Here is a 26,453-nt window from a genome sequence, read left to right as displayed (position 1 = left end):
TTTGTATGTGAACAGGAAAAGAGAGCTGCTGGGATCATCCAGGAAACAAAGTCTTTCTTACTCAAGGGGGCTAAAAGAGCTAGGCTTTCTGAATCTATCAAAAGACAACTGAGGAGATTGAATAGCTGTCTTACCAGCTTAAGGTGGAAATAGATTTCTGGTATTCAGACATGAAGTTCCAAACAGCTGTACCAAAAGTACAGCTGCATCAAGAACTGAGACATCTTGAGGTGGTGGAACTGCCCATGTTGATGAAATATGTCTAAATTTGCTTTGTTTATAACCAGACAATCCACTGTGATTGTCTTTTTGGCAACACAGGAGGTTTTTTCCTAGTTCTGTTTCTTCTATCCCAGAATGAACTCCCTTATAAATCTTAAGTTTTGAATTAATCTGTGCACTGCTCATATAATGTTAATTGTAATCTAATTTTTCTTCCTGTTTCCTAGCTCTTAAGCAGCGTGGTTAGCAATTGTATTTGCCTCTTTTAGGTCGGAAAAGAGATCAGCCTTTGATCACATGTTAATTGCAGCCCTGAGGGCCACATCAGTCATTTGTTGAAAACCTCTAGGAATGACGACTCCACCAAATACTGCCCAAGAAGGGCAGCCCATTCCTATTCCACGACAATTCCTCTTCAGGTCCATCCTGAACCTCCCCTGGCACAGCTTGAAGCTAGGTCCTCTTATCCTGTTACTAGTTAACCTTGAGAAGAGACCATCCCACACGGACCTATTGCCTTCCCTCAGGCAGTTGTAGAGAACAAAAAGGCTCCCTGTAAGCCTCCTTTTCTCCAGGCTGATAGCCCCTAGCTCCTTCAGCTTCCCCTCATCTAACTTATACTCCTGACCGTTCCCCAGTTCCGTGTCCCTGGACTTGCTCAAGCCCCTCAATGTCTTTCTGGTTGTGAAGGGCCCAAAACTGAACACAGGATTCTAGGTATGACCTCAGCAGTGCTGACTACAGAATACAGTCACTGCCCTGGTCCTGCTGCCCACATTATGTCTGACACAGGCCAGGATGTGCTTGGTCTTCTTGGCCCTCCAGGCCCATGCTGGCTAATGTTCAGTCACTGTTAACCAGCAGCCCCAGATCCTCTTCCATTGGGCAGTTCTCAGTGACTCTGCCCCATCCTGTAGCACTGCATAGGGTTTTTGTGACTCAGGTATAGGACCAGTACTTGGACTTGTTGAACCTCATGCCGTTGTTGTCAGCCCAATCCAGCTGTCCAGATCACTCCCAAGAGCCTTCCTGCCCTTCAGGAGATTAACATTCCCATCCAATTTAGTGTTTGGAAATTTATTGAGGGTGCCCTCCATCCCCTTGTCCAGATGATCTATAAAGATCTTGAACAGGATGGGGCCCAGTAACTGAGCCTTATGGAACACTATGAGTGACCAGCTGCCAACTTGATGCAGCATCATTCACTGCCATTCTCTGGGTTAAGTTGTTCCTTGTAAAGTAGTAATTTTTTTTTTACAACATTCCTTAAAATTAAGAATGTCTTTTTATCTTAACAGTTTTCTGTGACAAAAATGAAGCAAAATAATTGTGAATAAGAACATAATTTATAATTATCCATGTAACCAGTGGTATTTATTAATATATGAAATAATTTATGTAATTTTAAGTCCACCCATAGGAGCCTTAAACTGAAAAACACAATTGTACTTCTACATAATAATTGTGCCTTTGCTCTTATTGCCTTTCCTCAGCCTTGCCAGTCTTTTGCAGTAGTAGTAGTAGGGGTTTGTATCATGGTGAATGTTAATCAAAGGGGAATATAAAACTTCAAAGAAACTGAAGCGGTAATGTGGAGGCTTAAATGATGTTTTGTTTGCTTTACTTGTTTAACTGCTGAATGAATAATAATTTATTTTTTAATGAATGAGTGTACTTCTGTGTCCTTGAAAGAAGTGACTATGGTTTGTGAAGAACCATGGTTAAGTGGGAATTGTTCCTGTCGAGTTGGTTTGGATTTACTGATCTAGGTTGCACGAAATGGAATGTACATCTTCTGAGTCATCCCAGCAAGGAGATGTGAAACAGGTTGTGTGAGAGAAATAAACATGCATCTGTTTTATACTCCCCATGATAAAGAATACTTTGCAGGATAAAGAATCTGCTTTGTCAGGACCATAGTCTTGGAAATACCAGCTCCTTAAATACACTCTCAGTCTGAACTAATTTAAAGAGAAATGGTTAAAGGAGGTACAAGGAGCTTGCTTGAAAATTTGCCTTAGAAACAGCTGTAGTGTGAAATTTTAGTTAATTTTATTCAGCACATATTACCCTTCAGTGTATTATACTGTAGGCTTTGGGAACACAAGAATATGAGGCAGGTTTTCTGCTTCTGAATTGTCTGTATTATACAAAATTGTTAGGCTTATGAAAAGGTCCATAGCTACTGTGAATTACTTTGAACTAAAGCATTCAGTGGTCCTAGGTGGATTCTGTCTGTGCCTCTTGGATTGTGGGGCTCTGGGATAATTAAAGTGTAGGAACACCAAGTTTTGTTGATCTGAAATGGCTTCAGTGGTAAAAATGCTCATGTCACTCAAGATGACAGTACTCCTGGATACAGGTAGTAGGAAAAAAATCAGGAGTACAGCTGCAGGCATGGAAGTACACAGGAGCTTGCAGGTAGTATAGTCCTTGGGCAGTGTTTGGGACTTCTTTTGTAGATTTGCATAACTGAATTTTTTGGGTAATACCTATAGATTCCTATCTATAGGTTGTCCATTAATATAACCTGAAAAGTTTTATTAATGTTTTGTGCTTGTATTTTCCTCTCACATTTGTGCTGATATGAAAGCATTCCTGAAAACTAAGTTCATGATTGATTTGATTTCTTTTTAATGCTTATATTGCAGTAATTTGTTTTCCTATGGAAAACCCACCTCTCTTTTTCTAATTTCAGAGGTGATATTGTAAAATGTGGCAGTTTATTGTTTTCTTCTAGCCTTTTAGAGGTCTTAAGTTTTAGGTATGATTTTTTAATGTAGCAAAACATTTTCTGATCTCCTTTAATGATTTTTTTTTAAATAGTGTGAGAAGGAAGTTTTACATTAGTTATTAATGCTGGTCTACCAGATTAAATTCTTTAACTTTGTTAATCTTCTTTTAAGAGTGTGCTGGGTTTTTAATTTAAAGTCGTCTAGTATGACTTAATTTCAGGGAAGTGAAAATCATGATATTGGTATAGTTTGAGAGCTCCAGATGAAAAGCACCTTTTGGTCTAAATACACATCCTTTTAGATTAGAAGATACCTCAAATTGCTTCACTTGATGGCTAGTAGGTTGGACGTTGCAAAGATCTAGGTTAGTTCAGCTCATGTGATGTACCTGCTTGTTGTGACAAGAAGGACTGATGCAAGTGTTTTTTTTTTTTCTTTTTTTTGACTTGGTAACAACCTGTAGCTCTGAATAGATAAAATCAGTGGGCTGAAATAAACTGTCTTCTGGACCTTTATCCAATACATGCTTAGATTGAAGGAGCTGGAAGCCATTTAAATCCATACCACGTAGTATATCAGAGTCTGTCAAGTTATAGATGGGAGCCATTGACATATCTGGTTGTTTTCCAAGATTTTAACTTGAAGTTCTACTTTTAGTTAAAATGATAAAAATACTTGTATTTGGAAAAAAAAACATTCTGCATTTTTCTAAAATTTGAAATGTCATTCTATATTGAAAAAAAATATTTTGTCATACCCATGCTTGTACTATCTATTTATTTATTTCTTTTACAGAAAATATAATGGTCATATTGAAAACAAACCCTTAACCATTCCAAAAGATATTGATCTTCATCTGGAAACAAAATCTGTAACAGAAAGGGACACTATTGGTAAGAGTATGCAACAATAATACATTATTTCGAATATATCCTGATTCTTTCTATCAAGTGTGTATTTGTAATTAATGCTGACATGTCTTTTTTGTAGAATGTGGATGAATAGAATGCAAAACTGATCATAAATGAGAAAGCGGGTAGTAGGGCTGAGTCTCCTTTATTGTTCTATGAGTGACAGTTAATAGCAGTGTTGTGGAAAAGGATGAGTAGATGACAGCCAATGTAAAGCATAACTTTATCAGTTATAGCAATATGAGACAGCACTGAAACAATCAGATAATTGTCTATTCAAAATAGAGTTTTTAACTTTGTGCAAGAAAATAACAATGGGTAGATGTCAAGTATTACTTTCTGCTCATCTAACATAGGGTATGTGCTGTAGCATTGGAACCTAAGCCCTTTCAGCTGTACATCTCAAACATTCAGGTAAAATGTTTAAAAATTGCAAGCGATAGTACAGAAATATGCAGCATTAAGTGGAAGTGGAAAGTATGACTATTATTTTTTAGATGGGTAATTTTTGATTATTAAATAATAATCTGTCATTCTGTACAGAAAGGTCATATATGAGTATGTATGTGATACATATTTTCTTTCTACACATTTTTATATTTATGTGTACTCTAGACAAATATAGAAAGAAAGGATGTATATTCTCAGTTTAAATTGTAGGAGACAGCATGTGTGTAGCATAAATTTTTTGAAGTAAATAAACAAAACATTCACAAGTTTCAATTAGTGTTACTTACCTGAAATTGTGTCATGTAATTGTCAACCTGAATGATACAAGGTAGGGTTTGACTGTGTTTGAAAAACAAAATATACAATTTGTTTGTAAATCTAACCAGATTGTTATTTCAAAATAACAAGTGTAGGACTTGGAAATTCTTAAGTTTGCCTAGTTTCGTAAGTTTGCCAACAGGTAGCTTGTAGTCAAGTCAAACGTTCAGTAGTGTTTTCTCACTTTTGAATGTAGGGAAGGTGTTTGGGGGAGACAATTTGTGTGGTCACAAATGGTTCTTTGGAGTTTCCAATACCTATGGGAACTCTCTCCATAACATCTAGCCTATATGCAACACAGTATGATTCCCAGAATTTTTACAATGAAGTTTACACAACGATTATTGCTTTATAGGATGTATTAACAAAATCTTGATGAGCAATCCATCAGGTATCTTAGATGGGGGGGTTTGTAAAATAAAAATAACTGTTTATTTGTAATATAATAAATGATAGCCAGTGAGATTTCAATCTTTAACAAAGAGTCAAAACAAACCCTCTTACCTGGAATTGCAGCTAGACTCAACTGGAAAACTGCTTACTCTCTGTGTTGTGAAATCTAAGTATGCTTTTTGGATTGAGGATGTTAATGTATAAAAACTGAGGTGATAAAATAGTAAAACCTCTGAAGCCTTATAAATTCGAGTAGTTGTTAAGTATTGGATGACAGAAGTAAAGAATGATGTTCACATTGTTAAGTAACTTTTTCATTGTTACATTTCACTTGGTTGATCTTGATCTACCTAAATTTGACTTCAGTACACTTAATACACAGTTGAAAACCTCTTTTAATTGCTGCTCCATTCTATATATATCAGTAACTGCCTTAAAACATACCTTTAACATTCACAAACATATATTTTTCAGCATTGCATTACTTTCCAGAATATCAGTGGTTGGTGGATTTCACTGTTGCAGCTACAGTTGTGTATGTGGTGACAGAGGTCTACTACAGCATTATGAAGCCCTCACAAGAAATGAATATCAGCATAGTGTGGTGTCTGCTTGTCTTGGGTTTTGCAGTGTATCCTTTTCTGTTGTGTTGAATCCCCCTCTACCTGTTCTGAATAGTTTACATAATTCTGCAATTCATATAAATTTCCCTGCCACTGATGGGCGGGACACAAAAATATGTGGCATTTGGAAAAAGGGTCCTGTAAGCTAATGCTATTGTTAAATAATATACACGCTGTACGTGCTCTTTGCAAATGCTGGTATCATTAGCTTGCTAACATTAATACCAGACCATTTAGGAGAAAAATGCATGTATGCAAAGATTGTTAGTGCTGATCTGTAGTATGTAGTGGTTCTAAACTAACTTGATTTTGTTCAATTTGGCAATCAAAAATGGTTATGTGTACATAAAGTACAGCTTTTGAAGAAGTTTGGAAATTTAGTGTGCTTCTTTTTTTCAATATGTTTAATCGGATACTTCTTGATCAGAATAGCACAGTGATGTGTATACTAGTTTACTGCAAAAATACATGTGTGAATTCATAATTTTAAAACACATTCAAGGTATTCTTACAGAAAATGAGGTATGTAAACAGTTGTAGAAACTGAGGTCTGTGAAAAGCTAAACTCACCTCTGAAACTGAGGGAAACAGAAATGGAGTATTTAGGAAACAGGCATTATCAAACCATAAAATGTTTGTTTTGTTATGGAGGAGGCAGTTAATTTTTTAAATTTATTTTACTGGAGAAGGCATTATCACACATAGATGCTTGCATGGTAATTACCTGTGTACCACATACGAATCCAGACTGCTGCTTTAGGGAGGAAAGTTACAGTTTAAAGATATGATTGGAGATAAAGCAGTAGAATGGAATAAGGGCTTTTAAAAGAGCATGTTATAGAAAGGTGAACTGGGAAGTGAATTGCTACAGCTCTTCTGCTCCTTCAGCAGCTGAGAACAGATGAAATGCTAAGTTACAGTTGATAAATGTCTTGAATATTCAAAATTGTTTCCTCTATATAAATGGCAGTTTTAGAGATTCTTAATGTGTTGTGGTTTGGTCAGTTGTTTTGTAATATCAGCAGTAGCTGCTGGTGTTATATAAAACCTTGAACTCTAATGTTTGGTTACATTTGTCTAAGAGTTCTGAATATGCTTCATGCTTGCCTGTCGTTGATAATTATTAAAATGTGTGATGCCTTTATAGCGTGGACAGGGGTTCTTTTCTAAGTATACTGGAGCATAAATCATGGAATTTCTCCAGAGTTTTTTCCTTGTAATGTATAAAAACTTGCTAGAAGAGAAGGTCAACTCACATTTGGGTAAAAGAATGTCTGTTAGCATACTTCCAGATCAGGTATTTGCCCTTAGACATGTCAGTGAACAGATCCATGGTCCGAAAGGTGGTTTTTCTAGTCTACTGTGGAAGAAAATCAGTGTCTGGCTCTTGGGCACCTTTTAATTGTATCATAGCTGTAGTATAGGTAATGAGTAATTGTTACTGCACATCCTTAATTTTTTTGGTGTGAGGTTGAGAATTTTACTTTAGTTTCTGCAGAAGGAAGGAGAAAGAGGTGGCTACTGTTTCAAAATCAGAAGATAGCCAACACCTTTCACTCTGATTTTTAAGGATGAGGGGGATTTTAATAGAACTAATGGAAAAAAAAGCTTCTAATACAAAAGCCACAATGTACTCTTAGATTTATCGGTGACAATGCCTTGTTTGCTTCATCTCTTGTATCTCAGGAGTAATCAATTTAAACAACCCTATAGTAATTGCAATTCTAGGTGAAACAGGGTTGTGAATTGTATATTGTAGGAAGACGTACAATACAGAGGGTATTGGTAACAATTCCTGGGGTCAGTGGAACCTAGTTAGATGAGGTTTCAGAAGGGGTTCATTCCTGTATTGTGACATCAGGCTTTTGGGATGCAGAGAATACTTAAAAATTACTCAACTACTCACTAACTCAATATGTCAAGACCAGAAATTATTCTATGATAATGGAAGATTCAGAAAAATTTGGTTGCCTACATATTTTTGACAGAAAGCAGTCAACATGATATGTCAAAGTTAAATATAGAGCAATTTTGTGTTTTGTTGACAAGTGTTTCTTCTGTTTCATGCCAGTGTGTTAAAAGGTGAAAAGTTGTACTGAGGATACAGAGCAAGTTTGCAGATGATAGAAAACTGGGAGGAGCTGTTGACTCCCTGAAGGCAGGGTGGCCCTGCAGAGTAACCTCAACAAAATCAAACCCAAAGAGATATGGGCAATCACCAACCATTCTAAGTTCAACAAGGGAAGGTGCTGGATTCTGCACCTGGGATGGAGCAACCCTGGTTGTATGGGCAGACCAGGGAACAGAGAAGTAGGGCCATAGAAAAGCACTGGTGCTGCTGGTTGGCAGAAAGTTGAGTGTGAGACATCAGTGCCCTGGCAACCAGGAGGGCAAACTGGCCCAGCTTGGCCAGTTTGTCCTGTGCTAAGCTTGGCCAGTTTGTCCTGCGCTAAGAAAGACATTCAGCTATTAAAGCGTCTAAATAAGCCATGAGGAGAATGAGGGAGGGGAAGCTGTATGAGGAGTGTCTGAGGTCACTTGGCCTTTTCAACCTACAGCTGTCTTGTGAGGGAAGAGAAGGGGCAGACCCTGATCTCTTCTCTGTGGTGCCCAGTGACAGGATTCAAGTAAATGGCCTGAAGTTAAGTCAGGGAAGTTTAGATTGAATGTTAAGAAAAAGTTTTCACATGGAGGATGATTGATCACTGGAACTGGCTCCCTGGGGAGGTGATTACAGCACCAAGCCAGACAGTTCAAGAAGTATTTGGACAGCAGTGTCGGGTGCATGGTGTGATTCTTGGGGATGGTGCTGTGCAGGCCCAGGAGCTGGATGATCCTATGGGTCCCATCCAACTCAGAATGTTCTCTGCTTCTGTGAATTCGGAGTTTTCATGTGTTTTAGTAGGAACAGAAGATGGATCTCTTTCACCTTAACATATGAACTATAAAATTAAAGAATTCAATAATCGCAGCAGTTTAAAAAATATAATTATTTTTGTGAAAGGGTATACCGTGATTTCTACAATGTCTGCAACTAAATACAAAATGCAAAGTATACAATTCTATAATGCCTCTTGTGGCAAAAAAAAACTAAATGAAGGGCAGAACTGGTGCAGGCATTCTATTAACTTAGCACTAAATACTCCTAAATTATTCATTCAGTACATCCTGAATATTAGGTCTTGCAATGGAAGGAAGTGATGAAGCCAGCCATAATGCTTCAATCTTCTCCAACCCAAAAACAGGAGCAGTGGTCATGTGTAGTTTGCATAATCATGGATCTGCACTATAATTTTAGAATGCTTTCTTTTTCCTCCTTGAATTTTCCAAATCCTTCAGGCACAATCCATACTTGAAGTCATAAAGTATCTGGGGGGTCATAAATCTGATGATAGATTAGGTTTGTTGATCACAAACTTATTAAGTACTTTGTATAGCTTCAGGGTGTTTTCAATTTGTGATTAATGCCGCTAGCTATAAAAAGAGCCTTGGTTTAAGCATGTGTTATTAGAGAAACAACATCCAGAACACAGTCTGTATGATCTGTTAATGTACATCTTTTTGGGATGAGTTAAGTCTTCCTTTTAATGTATGAGTTCTTTCTGTAAAGTATAGAGGGGTCTGAAGGTGGTTACTGTATGAGATTAGAATTACTGGATGCTGTCCTTAGACCACATAGTGTATATTAGAATCTTTCTGCATGTACATGAAATTCAGCAGTGTGTATATTAAATGCGTGCTGCCTGTTGAAGCATAATCATTGTTTCTTGAGAGATTGATGACTGTTCATATGTTTTACTGAATAGATACCCCCAAAAATGTTTTCATGTACTCTTCATATTAATATTATTTCAGTATTAGAAATAGGCAAATTCAACTGCATTATTGCATAGTGGAGGAAAAAAGTGCTACAGATTACACTTACAATCTTTTTTTTTTCCTTTTTGTCTGTATTTTTTTCAAATCGTAAATTACATTTTTTCAAAATGTAATGCCTGGAATTATCTCCAAATACTTTATTTAAATCTGGGCTGGATATTGCGTACCATTTGAATTATAATGGGCTGCAGTTTGTAGTAATAAGAGTGTATAATGAAAAGTTTATTCTAATCTGTTACACTTGAGAACTGATTTAGAAATGTGTAAAAAAGAATACTTTAAAAATATTTTTAAAACACCCTGATAACAGAGCACGTGATGTCTTAAATGTTTGTCTTCATAGCAGTAGGGCTAGATAAAAGGATGCTTGAGGAAATGGCTTAGTGGTGAACTTGCTGGTGTTAGGATGATGATTGGATTTGATCCTAAAAGTATTTTCCAAACAAAAGGATTTATCTGAAAGGGGAGAAATATAAGTTCTTTTCATGTGTCTTCTTTTCTACTATAAGTAAGCCTAAATCAAAATGCTACTCCAGAGTATTCCTGGCTATGTTATGAGATTATTATGCTTTAATGTGTTCTGTAATTTAACCTGAAATCGACTGAACACGTAATACCTTCCAAAGAAATAAATACACATCATAGAACAAACCTGTGGATGAACAGAATAAAATATTATAATTCTTAGTTATAAGATTCTTTGTTATTTTACAAACTTGATTTTCCTTGACCTTTTCATTACATAGTAAGGTACTGTTTTCATTGACTACGCACTATTTCAAAGTTGAAGATGGAGGTGAAAGATCAGTCTGTGTCACCTTTGGTTTTTTCTTCTTTGTGAAAGCCATGGCAATACTCATTGTGACAGAAAACTATCTAGAGTTTGGATTGGAATCAGGTAACTCCTTTCTTTAGTGTTTGAAACAGCTGTAGTGATTGCATGATCTGAATAAATTATTTCCAGAGTTTTTGAGAGAAGCTGTGTTAAAATGAATGCTGTAAGTTAAATGCTTCTAAGGAAATTTGCTTCGGAATGAAGATTCTAGATAATATCCTGTACCTTTTCCTACTGTTCTCTTAAATAGTCTAGTTTTTGCCTAGGTTGTTTGTTTTGTTAATTGTATTTGCCTTCCAGTTACAGATTTAGCCCCCTTTGACTTCCATAGTAAAGTGTAGCTCCCTAACTAGAAAAGAATTTGAAAAGTTATCTTTTTTCATCTTCCCGAAGTGTTCAAATATTACAGATGTTGTTAATCAAGCTTTACTTTATTGTGCCAACTAATTAGCACATGAAAGAACTCTGTTACACATATGAAAAATTGTTTAAAAAATGACTTGTTACCCAACACTTTATTTCACAAAAAGGATTCTTTGTTTGTACTGTAATGAAAGAAATATATATGTCCCTGCAGGATTCTCGAATTTCTCAGAGAGTGCTATGCAGTTTCTCGAAAAACAAGGTTTGGAATCCCAGTAAGTTTCTGAAAATACACTTGTCTGTTTATATGTGAATTTTTAACTTGTCTGTCTATATGTGAATTTATGAACCATTTGGATTTTGTTTGCAAGATTTTGTCTTGTATGTTTTGCTTTTGTACATGGTTATAATCCCTACAACACTTTAAAGAGATTAATGGAAAGATCTGAAAAGTACCCACAAGTAACTGAAGTTGCATTAAAGTTTTCATTTTAATATGGAGATAATTACTGACATTTTGATTGTAGTTCATAAAATATAGCTCAAAACTGTAAACATTTTTTTCACAGTATTTCCCTTCAAAAAGGATTGTTTAAATAGAGAAGTATTTTTTGTCATTCCTATGGCATATAAGAGGAGTGTGCAAAAGCTACAAGATGGAGTTTGTGTTAAATTTCGTATTAGGAATAAATTGTGTTATTCATGTTTTCAGGTTATAGCTGTATTCCTGTCATGCAAAAACATCTGCTTGCTACAGGGCATCCAAGCCTCATATAGACTGTTAAAGGAGCATGCCACATCTTGTGATATTACATAAATACACAATAGGCAGGCTTTGTATATTGCAAAATGGATTTCTGTTACAGTTCCTTATACTTGTGTGCTGAAATTTAAGGGACCATTTCATCACTGGGAGCACATTGAATGTCTTGCTTGGTAGGTCTCAAGTATCATGCAGAAGCCATGGCATATCTTTATTTTTGAGGAACAGAAGCTTCCTCAAACTAGATCAGTGTAATTTATGAATAAGCTCATGGGAAACCATTAACTGAATCCCATGTGTTTCTTAGCCTTTCTTTAATATGCTTTCCTAAAATGTTGCAAAGTCACTACCTTCTGTATTCATTTTCATGTTGTTTGTTTAGTTATAAATTATTGCAGTGCTTTGCCTTTTTTAGCAGTACCCGAGTTAATGATGGTGTCTCTTGTTAGTCTTGGTGACATAGATTAAAAAAGGATCTGAAACTCATTTGAATCACTAGATTTGGTTTTGTTCCTATTTGATCTGCTAGTTACATTTCACTGTAACTATGATGGTTTTATTATTTGTTTGAGGGTTTTGTTTTGTTCTCTTTTTTTCTTTGTGCAAAGCTGTTTTTGTTAATTATGTGATTATTCTGTGATTTCTTTGATCATAGATACTTTTCCCGTAGCTTTTCTTATGTACAATATTAATCACTTAGAAGAGACATGTTATCGACCATGTGTACATTTCAGATAAATCTGTGAAAAGTTGCAGTAATAACAGTTTGATAGAGATTTTTAATGGATAATGGTAGAATAAAGTATCCATTTTGTCTTCAAGCAGTTAAACTTATGAAACATCTGTTCCTCTTAAAAACACAATCATGAAATTCTTTCTATTTTAGCTATTTCTGTTATGTAATTTGTTGCTAATTACAATATAAACTTGTTCTTTTTTTTCTTCTATACTAACAAATTAATATCTCACAGTAAATTAGGTTTTCTGTTTTTCTAGGAAATAAATAGATTATTTGGTTTGGGTTTGAAAGTATTTTTAAAAAATTTAATTTCTGATTGGTTTTTAATAATGCTAGTGTTTTGGAGGAAGCCTATAGAATACTGTTGGCTTTTTTATTAAATGTTAGATACTGTTGGATTGAAAGTAGTCTCTGATACTCCCCGCTCCCCCAACGTCCTCAGCAAGAAAATGCTTACTTCCTTTCTTTTCTTTTAGGGGTCCTGTGTCTAAACTAACCTTCAAATTGTTCCTGGCTGTTCTGTGTTCACTTATTGGTGCTTTTTTGACATTCCCTGGCTTGCGACTGGCTCAAATGCATCTGGATGCTCTGAATTTAGCTACAGAAAAAATAACACAGTAAGAGAAAATATATGCAAATAGGTATATGCTACTCAGTCTTAAATCTTTTATGTCTAAAAATGTCTAAGCAAACTATTCCAACAAGAAGGTAGTGACTTAAGACTTCTGTTGCTGCCTGCTTTTCGTATCTTGAGCAGATTTGCCACCTGCCACTTTCTGCTCAACCTGTGCTTTGCCAGTCTGTTACATTCTTTGCATTGTAATTAAGAGTCTCAACTAAAGGAGCTTTCCTTTCCTCCTGCAAAAACTCCACCATGAATGTCTCTGTGCCCAGCTTTCTTTCCACCATCATGTCTTTCCAGAAGTTAAGATAATCTTCAGGAAATACAAATATGACCACAGACTGGTTTTTTTCACCCACACTTACAGATGGGAATTATTCCTTTAATAAATTTAGCATAGGATAAAATGCAAAAATGACCCAGAATATTTAATTAGGGTCATATGTTAATACCAATTTAAAGGAGTATTTTCATTTCCTGCCGCCCTTCCATTTGGTAGTAAAATGTTCTGTCCAATTTAACTATTTCTCTTGAACATTCTCTGGTTGAGAGGGTGAAACTCCAAGTGGCTTTCAGAGATCTTGACTGTTGATGTTTAGTACATGATAATGACAGATTCTGCGGCATAGGGCAGTTTAGGTATTCAGTGTGGTAAATTTCCTAAGAGAACCACTATGTTTTCCAGTAGGAAAATAATTTTTGTTCAGATTGCATATTTTTTCCTTTCCCTTCAGGAATGCCCAGCTTAAAAATTAATCTGTTTGAAGTGAGTCCATCAGTCTTGGTAATTTATAAGCATTGAGTACACTTGCACTCAATGTAATTTTCTATGTAGCAGCCAGCTACCGGATTGTTTTATCTGCTGTTACATTTCTGTCTGTGTGTAGACTGTGACTGAGTCACTTCGTAATCTGTTCTTTCCAGACAGATAAACTCCTTAGTTCTTAATTGCTATAGTTCTCACTATTTTAAAATTCTTTGTCTCTTTTCTCTAAGTATTCCAGCATCTTCTTTGATCAATGGACATAACATCCTAGGCAGAAATATAAACCCTCTGAAACAAAAATCCATTAATTAAGAACTAAAGGGCAATTAATATCCACTGAAGTGTGGTTATGAAAATTAAAACTTCTCTAGCTTCTTTAGACGGTATCAGAACTGGTTGTTGAAGATAACTTTGTTCAACACCTCCAAGTTATTTTTGAAAGTCTACCAATAGACTATTCAACTGGAACAATGTGAAAATTACATTAAATGAGTATTAAATGGATACATGATAAGGTATCCATATAATTAGATAAAGCCATTATAAAGAATATTGTCAAGTGATAGGTTCTAACAAACCTGAAGAACATAACTTGTCCTTGCTGATGCATTTTTGCTAGTGTTATTGACTACACTTGTTTGACAGTGATTAAAGAGGGGGGGTTGTAAATGAGGATGACTTGTCACTGATAGAAGCTCTCTAAGTTGTGTACTAAAACAATGTCTATCTTTGCAGTCAAATACATACTCTACTTAAAAAACCTCAACCAAAACAACTGCAAAGAAAAAGCTCACCAACTAAACAAAATACAAAAACAGCTTAAACCAAAGAAAAAACCATAATCAAACTAAAAGCCCCCACATCCCTTAAGCTGCCCGAAAAACCCACAAATCTCTCTTAAAACCCAACAAAATAACGAAAACAAAACAACTTAAAAATATCCAACTCAAAATCTATTCCTTAATGGAATGGAACCCTTAACTTGCAGGGAGCACTGACCAAAAAAAGCCCCAAAACTTAAAGGTTAATGAGCAAGAACTATTTTACTAATATGTTCAAAATTATTATTGTGATTCTTTTATGAGTGTAGGGAGTAAGTTCATTGTTTTTAGGTAAACAGAATAGAAATCATCTGGTGTCCCTTTCGGTTTTGAGAACTGGCTTGATTTTTTTTCTTTGGCAGTAGTATCCTTACTTGCATATATTTGGAGTCCTCTCAACAAAGTTGTACAATTTTCATACACATTTCCTCCTTTGCCAGAGTCTGCATCAAGAGTATTTCAGCCTTACTTCCTGTTCCATTAAACACAAACAAAAACAAAACAAAAGGAAGAACAAAAAAAAAATAGAGATTCCCACCACCCTTTGGCACATTGCAGTCCATTACTCCAGTCCGTTAACTCGGTAGGATCTCCTAAATAGGTAGAAGCTCAGGTAAAAGGCTTTCACAATCTAATTAAATGTTTTGGGCCAATCCTTGGTGCTGTTGCATTCCCAAGCACCACTTAATAGCTAGCAGGGTTTATTTCTTCAGCTGAAATTGTAGATCTAAATTTGTGTTTGATGACAGCTTCTGTATTATGCAAACATTTTAGTGGTTTTAGGAAGCTTGATAGTTGGCAATCAAGAAGGTCTTGTGTTCTTTAGAACAATTTCTGATTACATAATTTTTTCTGTAGTGCAGAAGTACTGTAGTGAAGGTAGAGACAAACCTGATACTATTAGTGAGGAAACACTGCTAACAAAACAACCCAATTCCTTCAACTGTTCTCATTTCATTTTAGTAATGAAAAATTATTGGGGAAAATGGGTTTAGAAATAGAGAAGAAAATTTAGAAGTTTAGAAATAAAGAAGGATATTAATTTAAGGGAGAACTCCAGAAACTGTATCCCCTTTTAAAATGCTGCTAGGTTGTACTCAAAAATTACTAAAGAGTACCACTTTTATTTTTGGTGTGCAGTTTCATACAGTATTTTTTTGGTCTGAGTATCTTTAATGTAAGTACCACCTTTAATTTAATCAGGGTTTCTAAATAAAATGCTTCATTAAACTGTGTAATCTGACCTCTGACAACTGTTTATCCTCTTCTTTTTAAAGCCAAAATCCAGTGTGATTTCACAATATATAATGTTACTGTTTTGTTGAAATGTAAGCCATACCTATAAAATAGGGAAGAAATTTTCTTATTTATCTTTCTTCCAATTATTTTAAAGTTAATATTTCTCCTTTTGAATCTGTATATACTTTCAACAGTATGGTCATTGTTTTCATTTACTAAGTTCCCTGGTTTTTTTCTTTTTTCAGAACATTGCTACATATAAACTTCTTGGCACCTTTATTTATGGTTCTACTGTGGGTAAAACCAATCACTAAGGACTACATTATGAGCCCACCTTTGGGCAAAGAGAGCATTCCTTTGTAAGATTTCATTTAAAAGTTCTTTCTGGGGTATTGAGAACAAAACATTCTTAGCGCTCTTTGCAAGTTGAAGAAATGTGAAAGACTTTAATAGCATTGGCTGTCAGAGGTATTGTGGAAGATGCAGCTGAATTATAAGGAGCATCTGTTATTTCAAAAGAATGAGTTGCAGAATGTTGAGTGTTAAGGTAGTGGTTCCCAAGAAACTGCTGTCTCTTGATGACTCCTTGGCAGTAATGTGTTGTTTTTTGTGGGGGTGGAATACCACCTCGCTACCTGCTGGAACCTTATGTCTTGCATATTGGTGTAGGAGAGAAGTGGTTTCAGTGAAAACAGTCAAGATATGTTGGCATGAGAACTAAGCTAGGAGGTTTGTCTTAATATTACATACTGATGAAGTGGTATTGAATTGATAGGTAAAATACTTAGAATATAGAAAGGGAGAGAGTTTCCAGGAAGAGTAGTGTTTGAAATGATGTATAGGTAGAGTTGATTGTCATTGTCACAATTAGTCTTGCTAATTCAAAATAGACTTGAAAGAGATGAGATAACCTTCTTAAGTGATCCTGTGACCATTGAGCTATTACATGAAGCACAACAGATATACATATTTTGTATGTCTTCTGTTTCTCAGTTTGTCTTAAAATGAGGGTTGAGCTTTTACTGGGTATCTCAGGTAACTGAAGATACAATTTAGTACTAGATGCAATTTAGTGCTACCATTTACAATCTAGTACTATTTACTGTCTAGTCCTGTGTGTCCAAAAACCTCTAATTATCTGAGAAATCTTTGTTTTTAGTGTCCAGCCTTCATTTCTTAGAATTTAGGCAGTTAAGAACTGCTATTGTTTACAGACAAACGAATACTAATTTGGATCTATGCTATGGGGCTACTGAGAAGTAATGGGAAAGAGAAATAGAAGGCATTACTTGCATGTGAACTTCGTAACTATAGTTTGTGTGTTAACTGTTTTTGACAGTTTGTCTCAAGATTACTTTACACATGATAAAAACAAATAACTGTAGCAGTAGGTGGTCTTTGGAAAACAGCATTACCCTTTTTCTTTATCCACAGAATGTCAGAAGATACATTTGATACCATCAGATTGTGGATTATAATCCTGTTGTGTGTTTTACGGTTGGCTATGATGCGTCATCATTTACAGGCCTATCTGAATTTAGCCCAGAAAAGCGTGGACCAGATGAAAAAGGAAGCTGGTAGAATAAGTATGGTTGATTTACAAAAAATGGTAAGTATGGTGGCACTTAGATTATATATTTGTAGTATTTTGACTGTGGAAATGATTTTTTTCTAATTTGTTGTATTCTGTGGCAGCAGAGCTCAAATCTGAATGAAGCTTTCTAGACTATATCTCCTATAAAAATACAGAAAAATCCGGCAAACCAAAATACAGAGAGATGTATCATCTCTGTTATGCGGGTAGTTTGTCCTGGGTTATTTGGAAGTTTTTATAAAAGATCCTTTCCAAGGAGTGGTGATCTGTAACTACAACATGGGAAAGAAAAAAATTGAATTTTTATTGAAGGGTAATATACTGTTACCAACTATGATTTTTAAATTGAGGGAAAATTTATGACAAGGTAGTTATATTTTGGAATAAAATTACAGATTTTTGATTCTGTCAGACCATTTAGAAGTGCACCAGCCTAGTTAAAAAATTACTTATCATATTGTGGACAAGACAAATTTTCCAAGGTTTCTTTTTTTTTAAAGAAAAGTAGTAAACCATACCTTGAACAAATGGATGAGATAGAATGGCTGTTGTGTGTTGTCTGCAAAATAAACTTACATTTCTATTGTTGTATGATAGTGCTGTCTAATGATTCTGCTGAGTTGGGGTCTGTTTCAGGCAGCATATTTGAAGCATGCCGTAAGACAGAGACTCCTCTTCTAGGATTGTCGTTATTACATGTAGTTACACTAAGTGTCTAAATGCCATAGTCTGAAGGTGCAGTAGTTATTTACAAAGTGGCTAGGAATTTGTTCCAGGAAAAAAAACTACGAAGTATATGTAGTAGCAGCTGGTTAGGATGGAACTGTGCCAGTTGCTGTAAATGTGCTATTTTAATACTGGGAATTTTATTCCTATCTGTAAAACATTAATGTCTTCTCCATGTGGCATTTATTATATCCATTTCTCCATCTTCATATATTCTGTTTGAGAAGGCCATAGTTACTAGATGGCCTATGACTTGTTTTGTTTTACTAATCATATCTGCTTTACCTTTTTTAGGAATTTGTGCCAGTGAATTCTTTCCTGTCTGTCATTCTACAGTGATCGTTACTTTTTAATTTGTTATTTTTGTCATACTCCATCAATTTTTTGACAATTTTTTTTGTCTCATGCTTTTTCTTCTGTCAGTGTCTTACTACTTTTATTTCTCATGTTAATTTTTTGATGCATGCTCATTAAGAAGCCTGTTGAGCGGTATTCCCAAAACTATCACATCTATCTTCATCATTTTTGCCAACCTGCATTCTCTTCTTCTATAAAACATGAGTAGTTTTATTTCACTGCTTGCTTACTCTTATTTTATCACTTTTCCCCATCTTTATTTAATTTAATCTTTTTGGTCGATAACTTATAAAAATACGTAATGTTACAATCTTGAGAAAAATGGAACCTGTGGGAGAGTAGAGGGAGGGATATATCTGAATGGACTTTGATGAACCATGGTGTATGACTGAAATAAAGATCATTTAAATGCTGTTATTGATCTAAGGAAAACTCAAGTTATCATTGTTTCTAAAATACAAATGTTTTCCAGTTGGAAATCTTAAAAATATCTCACTTTTGAAAAAGGACTGTAATATTAATGAAGCTTTCATTTACCTTTTATGGGGCTTTAGACTACTACTTCATTTTTGAAATAGGATTTAGCTTGTAAATGGCCAGGAACTTGAAAAATTAAACATATATATTTAATTTTGTTTCTGGTATATTAAAGTAGGAGTCATTGAATAATGGCATACAGTTTGCAGAAGCAAAATTGATTCTCTATTTTTTAACAGATTTGATGTTTTTAATTATTTTCTTTCAGCCCTTCTTTTCAGTTTTGTAAATGTCCTGAAACTAGAATTCATTATGGGGATTTCTTTATTAGGTCTTTTGAAGACAATATGTCCCATGCCAGGAGTTACTAGAAAATTCTTAAAACAGCTTTAGTGCATAAATACTGTTTTTTAAAATAAATTGTTTTTTCTAGACATGTTCATAGAAGTCTGCTTTGATGAACCAGGAATCATGAACTTATACTCTTTCTTTTTTCTAGGTGGCTCGGGTATTCTATTATCTCTGCGTAATTGCACTGCAGTATGTTGCACCATTGGTAATGCTTCTTCACACAACTCTGCTCTTAAAAACACTAGGTAGGCAAAATTGGATCAACAGTAGTTTATTCTGTTCTACAGGGGGCTTTTTTTATTTTCACCTGACTAAAGAGAATTAGAATTCATGAGTACTTCCAATATAAAAACATCTTGTAGTTTCCTGTAATTTAAAACATTCATATGTGTCTTGTAAGTAGTTATTTCTGTTGCTGCTTTTGATATCTTCCAATTACATGCTAATTTGTTTTATTTATTTCTGAGAGATTGTGTAATGCAATCAATTAAACTGTTTACTTCTGTTGAAATATATATCTTTTTAGAAGTATTTTAAAAGTGGACTGTATAAAGTATGATTGACTGTACTTCATTAACATCTCATACATGAATTTTTCAGCTTTTTTATCATTAGTAGGCTTTTAGAATGGAAATTGTGAGATAGAGTGTTCATGTAGTTAATGGGAGATCTGAAGTAGCTCTGGTTTGGGTTTTTTCTTTCTTTCTTTCCTGTGAGACTTGTATTTCATAGCCTGCCATGCGGTTGTATCATTCTCTTTGCAAAAAGGCAGTGGATAGAGATCGGCTTTATTAAGTTGTGATTCATCCTGCCTTAGAGTAGACGTCTCCATCTGGTAAGATCAGTCATACCCAGGACATACAGAGGTTTCAAGGCAGCTATATCACATGTAGATGTTAGAATGTCAAAATACAAGATGAATCCTACCCCAGGGTGAAGTAGGATTGATTCATCCTACTTCCTGATATGACCAGGAAGCCAGATTAATATACTTTGTATTTACAAAGTTATAAAAACAGCATTTTGTGTGTGTGTGTGTGTATTAAAAATATATCAAAGACCTGTAGAGTGATTGAATTAACATAAGTTGAATTTAATTCTACAAAAATCTGTTACTTGTTTATTTTTAACAGGTAATTACTCTTGGAGCATCTACCCAGGATTGAATTCTGACACTCCAGTAGAAAGCAGTCTGCTTCCCAGTTCTGTTTATTCTGAGTCTCCACCTGCTGATGGAAAGATGAAAGTAACTGTAGTACAAATAACGATGGCTCTGGGAAGCCTAAAGAATATTTTCACTCCTCTCCTGTTCCGGGGACTCCTGTCTTTCCTCACTTGGTGGATTGCTGCTTGCCTTTTTTCTACAAGCCTTTTTGGTCTCTTCTATCACCAGTACCTGACTGTGGCATGAAGTCAACTGACTGAGCAAGTGTGAGGTCACATTCTAGATACAAGGTATCCCAGGTACCCAAGAGGAGATGAAGAGAAAAGAAAACTATATATGTGAAGAGAAAACATGTCATAATTATTTTTAAAGACTTCCTTGGTGTTCTCAGGGTGAATAATCTTAAAATGTTTAAAATTGCAACTGGGTTGGTTATTCTTGTTACCCAAATGGTAGGTAACTAATTCAGTTATAGTCCTGGGACTGACTGACATTATTGTGTTGTAGATGGTGATAAGCATGCTGAAAAGATATGACCTCTGGGTATCTTGGTTTCCATAAACAGTGAGCCAAACTCAAAAATTTGGTTTTTAAGCATCAACAGTCACTGACTGAACTGTATTCAAAGGGTACTGGACATAGTGATCGTGGCTGCCTATCAATTAAGTGCTGAAACTGAGCCATACAAGTGAAAGGAGAGAGAGGGGATTTTAAAAAATAGATCTGTTGGATAACTATTGATCACTTTTCTCCTTGGAAAATTAAAAATCCAACAGGACAAAAGAGATACTGTATATTACAGTAAGGAAAGTTGTATAAAATATAAACTAAAGAGGAGTAGATGCATGTACCTGACAGGTATTGCTGCCTACATATTTTGCAGGAGTGCTTGTGCAGTAAGAAGAGAGTTATAACAATTATATTATTTCAGTCCCTGCAGTCATTTTGAATTAATGGCCATCTGTATTGGTGCTAGTATTGATCCACACATTGCATCTGGATCTTATAAATTTCTTCTTTTGAGGTAGTAGATAAATTCCATTGAGTTTACAAAAGAATAGAAAATAATTAGTGACACCAGTCAAACATTTCAAAACAAAACAGTTTAATCCTGCTGACTGCTAGTGTATGTATATGTGTAATGTACATATATATTATATATCAAATATATAATATATATGAAGGTATGAAATATGGAATCTTTATTTTAAATTCCTGAATGTATCTTACAGAGCTATAGGAGAGGGGTGTATATGTTTCTAATAATTTCAAGATTCCCTTTTGAAATTAAACTTTTAAATTTTCTTCTTTTTCTTTTTTTTTTCAGTTCAGTTGAAAGGGCTGTTGGTTTTTGTGCCTCTTTAGAGGTACTTAACTATACTAAAGAACTTACTATGTCTTGGAAGAAAAGATCTACCTAAACTGTTAATCTTTAAATTTCTGTTCTGTCAAATCATCATCTTTTGCCACTTTAATCTGTGCTAACTTGACCATATAATGATAATTAATATATCTTGGCTTCAGAAATAGATTTTCTGTATAATAAAACAGCCATGTAGTAAGAAAAAGAGCAAAGTATTAACTTTACAATTTTTGCTTAACTGGATAGATATATTCCAGTCATAAAATTACAGTTTTTCAGATGTTTTGTGTATTTGCAAAACAGGAATGGGGATTTATATGCAGTAGCTTTTTTAAACAGTTAATATTAAACTTCACAGAGGTCAGTGGGTTTTTTTAGCTAATACTGGCTGGTTTTATGTTACTGTTCTTTTTCTCCTGAATTTGTGTACAGCTTTGGCATATAATAAGCATTTATAAATGGAAAAGCTTAACTAATTTTTAATATGTAGCAAACCTACCATATGGGAGAACAAACTCAATGAATGCAGAAAGTCAAGATTTTAAGCTGGTGATAAACTATCTTGCTGTGTTGAAAGCTTTTAAAGTTATTTATTAATTTGTTAAGTTGCATTTACTGGAGAAAGGTTTGTGTACACCAGCATAGTACCTACTGCATGGGTTTGGGACATCTGAGAACACCTTGCATGATGCTACTGGTTTCATTGCAGTATTTCAGTGTGACTGGGACTGCAAGCTTTGTTGTTTTCACACCAACTTTTTGTAACTAATAGGGACAAGTGCTTAACTGTGAATTGGCCTAAAGAATAATATTTGACCTCATAGTTTCAAATTTCAGTCATTATTGGGAAGTATTTTTCAGATGAATAATTGAATGGCAAAATATGACAGGTCCAGTAACACTGCACCCGCTTTCACATTAGTTCAAGATATATCATTGCGAGATACATAATTACTAACAGAATTAGTAAGGCCAGCTTTTAAGTTAGAGTTAGGTGCTCAATGCCAATCTTTTATTCAGAAAAATAAAACAATGCAAAACAGTTTGATTCTGATAGTGAACTTGCCTGATGAAGCTCACTATATAGGAGATGTAACCTGTTGTTGAAATCTGAAGGAGTAAATTTTGGATACTTGGAGATACTTCAAAATAATGTTAACAGTTTTTGCTAACAGTCATTCTGAAAGCTTATAAGCAAAAGTGAACTGTAGTTATATAATAATGCATTCAGCAAAAGTAATAAGGATCGTGTAGCTCAGCTGCACAAAGATTTTGCTAAGAGCTCATGCTGACTTACAATTCAGACATTATACTGATCACAGTGAAAAATAGGCACCTAGTGTTACAAACATGAAGATCAGTACTTGTAGCCGCTGAGCTGTTCCATTGTTCTACAGACCATTGTTGTGCAGAATTGAATGGTTGACCTTCCGGTCAGCAGTGAGTGGGAGACGGTCCTTCTTTGGGTCCATTTAATCCTGACATGAGTCCAGAAGGCTTATGAAAAACTAAAATATGCTAATAAAAACCTTTGAAACATGTGGTGACAGTGAAACCAGAGGGACCATATTGCTAAGGTTGTGAGCAGTGTTTCAGACAAGTATGTGATATGATCAAAAATGTGTTTTAAAGAAAATCAGCAACCCTGATAGTCCTGACTTCCATATATATTGTGTAAGGGTCAAAGGAATATCTGCTTACTTCTGTAGTAAGTTCCTTTGAAACAGCAGCTGGCAAATGCCTTTTTTGTTTGTTTCATGGAGACCTTTAGCGGCACCTGGCAATGAGAGGAAAGCATCTTGCAGAAATGGAAAAGCAATAAAATGTGACTGAAAGGTTGGTAGGTGTTACTCAGGTTTCTTAAACATTTTGTCTTGCTTTTTGCCCACTACTTAATAAAAAAAATTGTAGAATGTTTTGGGTTGGAATGAATCTGGAATGGATCACTTTTCACCGGACCAGGTTGCTTCAAGCCTCATCAAACATGGCCTCGAACACCTCCAGAGATGGGCAGCCATAGCTTCTCTGGCTAACCTTATCTAATGCCTCACCACCCTCATAGGCAAGAGTCTCCATCTAATACCTAATCTAAATCTCCCCTCTTCTAGTTTAGAAGTGTTCCCCCTTGTCCTATAACTTCCTGCCTGTGCAAAAAGTCATTCTTCCTCTTTTTTATAAGCCTTCTTTAAGTACTGGGAGGCCACAGTGAGATCTCCCTTAGTTTCTGAGAGATTTTAGAAGGAAATGTTCCTGTGGTAAAGAGTCCATGTCTGTTTCTTCTTAAATTCTGATCTCTTTTCCTCTCTTAGTGATGTGGCTTCCATTGCTGATCTACAGCACTGTCCCTGTGTTCCCTTCTCAGAACCAAGTAGGCTAAACTAATTCAAGATTGTATTTTGACTTCTGTTTAGTTTAAATTTATCTATTTTTGAAGGATTAGTTCCTTTAAATATTTCAAATAACTTAAAATTCCATCTGAAATATGAACAAACTTGTTGATATTTGTTTAAACTCTGCACTTTTATTATGTGGGTCCCTTTAGAAAAAGGGTTAAGACAGCAAAAAATCCAAGTCTTCCAGCAAGTTCAGGGAGGTCCAAACATAACACTTGGGCTATTTCTGAGCTAAGAGACATTGATTAAGAACAGGAGAATAGACTATAGAAAGCCTATTCTTACACTTTGTAGGTGACATTCTCAGGCTACACTTGTCCTCTTTTAATTCCTTCTCAAACTATAGGTTATGCCAGTTTTTGAGGTTTTCTTAGCTGCACAGTCTTTCCCTCCTCCAGAATTCGCTTGCATAAAGGATCCACAGATTAAATAGTAGCATCAGTACAAGAGAACATCCTTGTACAGAAGATACTTGCAGAAAATTAATTTCTGTTGCAGCTGTTCTTCTCATTTGGGTCACAAGTACTGCAAGGTGTTTAAACAGAAATGCATTCTTCCCTGGATTGTAAAGTCAAATTTGTTTTAAGAACAAAAATGCTACCAAGACATCAACACAACATTTAGGCAGCATCACCTCACTATGTGTAGGGTTAGCAAGTAAGGAAATTTCAGCTAACTTCCAAGGAACAATTCAAAGAGCTGTGCTTCCTTATAGTAACTACACCTAAGTGGTAATAGACATTTGGGATATATCAAATAGAAAATTGAGCACATCTGATATTAAAGCTGTTGGAAGGTCCTCCAAGGTAAAAGGCCTTATGTTTCTGTATTCTCAAATAGCTGTGCTTTTCACGGAGATAATTTTGATCAGTTTTTAAATACTATGCTTCATGATTTTTCTCATGACACATTTTGCACATTAATTTGTTCCACACAGCACCTCTGCACTCAGACTTAACCCCACAGTTAATGTTGTCACTAGAAAGTTCCTAGACACTTCAACTAAAATTTCAAGAATTGAGTACCCAGACAAAATGGAGACATTGCACAAAACAAGGCCAAAGAATACTCTGTGTTCTCTTGGAGGAATCTGTATGCCTGAGCAAAATCTTAATGGAGGAAGGCAGCAGCAGTTTACTTGTATCTCAAATAAAATATTACATGTGAATTATGAGTAAGACTGTTATTTTTAGCATCTACAGCCTGAATCCCAAATGGTAAAGAAAGCAATATTTTGACCTCGCAGATACCTACTCTAAAGGGCATCTAGGCAACAGATGCTTAGAAGCCAGATGTCTGATCTCACCAAGCAGGCTGATACAGATTGGTGTCTGCTTCAGAGTGATTTTTGTGCAACTACTTTTCTAGGAAGGCCTGCCATGCTTTGTGACTTGTGCAGCACATACAGTCATGTACTGTATGATGAAGTATATGGCGTGTCTCATTTGCATTCCTGAGTACTAGATTGAAAGGTCTTCCTCCTAGGTGAGATCATGAAGCCAACATGTTCCAGGCTGATTTTACTGACATCTGTATATGCTGCACTTAACTTTTTCCATTCTCTCACTGTGGACTGCCAGGAGAGTAATATTGCACTGAATGTTGTTTTTGCATGCCAGTGTATATGTATTTTTATACCTTTGATTTCAATGGTGTTTTTATTGGAAATTATTTCTAATCCTAATACCATGGGTCATATTTTCATTTTTTAAAATTAATATCAGTGCCTGCAACTAGAAGTCAAAAACTTCTATGCTATTTTTTTTAAAGCTTGTTGCTTAGGCTGAAGTATTAATAGCCTGTAAATACCAGGTTTTTTCCATGTGATTACACATCAGCCCTTAGAATTTGTACTTGCAGCATTTTTTCACAACAACATACTATCCATAATGACCCTGCTATCTATAAAATACATATCTCAAAATAGTTTGAATGGCTTTTTACAAATTCCTTAGTAGTAAGCCATTATTCTTTTATTGTGCTGCAATATATTTTTTAAAACCTGGCTTAAAATTCCTTAAAGTCAGACTTATTCTCTCTTCTTCTGTTCATAGTAACTCTGCTTCCCGTATGTGCTCTAAGCTTCCAGAATACATATTCACAGTATTTTTCATAAAAGCATAGGACAAAGAAAAAGGCACCAAAAATTATATTTCATAACTGCAGTTCATACCCATGTCATGATATGCCAACAGTTTTTATTTTTCCTATCTTTGGTCATTTCTTTGTTCCATTGTTAACAGTATGTAAGGCTTTCTAGGAGGATTATACTTGGAAAAAAATTCTGTAATAGAAGATACTGAAAGCTGTCCAATGTTTCAGTCTTCCTATTTATGTGAGGAAATATT

General features: G+C 35.2%; 1 protein-coding gene across 1 annotated transcript in view; it reads left to right on the top strand.

The window, feature by feature from the left end:
* TMEM161B (transmembrane protein 161B) overlaps positions 1 to 25,679 on the top strand; it is a 38,012-nt gene extending 12,333 nt beyond the window's left edge. The window contains exons 4-12 of the mRNA XM_059492125.1: positions 3,753 to 3,850; positions 5,522 to 5,660; positions 10,278 to 10,429; positions 10,944 to 11,004; positions 12,708 to 12,848; positions 15,925 to 16,038; positions 17,114 to 17,288; positions 19,333 to 19,429; positions 20,318 to 25,679. Of these exons, the coding sequence (XP_059348108.1) occupies positions 3,753 to 3,850; positions 5,522 to 5,660; positions 10,278 to 10,429; positions 10,944 to 11,004; positions 12,708 to 12,848; positions 15,925 to 16,038; positions 17,114 to 17,288; positions 19,333 to 19,429; positions 20,318 to 20,595 (1,255 nt within the window). The 3' untranslated portion in view covers positions 20,596 to 25,679. The remainder of the gene's footprint in view (positions 1 to 3,752; positions 3,851 to 5,521; positions 5,661 to 10,277; positions 10,430 to 10,943; positions 11,005 to 12,707; positions 12,849 to 15,924; positions 16,039 to 17,113; positions 17,289 to 19,332; positions 19,430 to 20,317) is intronic.
* Positions 25,680 to 26,453: the final 774 nt, after the last annotated feature.

The sequence above is a fragment of the Ammospiza nelsoni genome, chromosome Z (assembly GCF_027579445.1).
Source record: "Ammospiza nelsoni isolate bAmmNel1 chromosome Z, bAmmNel1.pri, whole genome shotgun sequence".
Lineage (NCBI taxonomy): Eukaryota > Metazoa > Chordata > Aves > Passeriformes > Passerellidae > Ammospiza > Ammospiza nelsoni.
The sequence above is the reverse complement of the archived record's forward strand: the minus strand, read 5'-3'. Positions and strand labels throughout refer to the sequence as shown.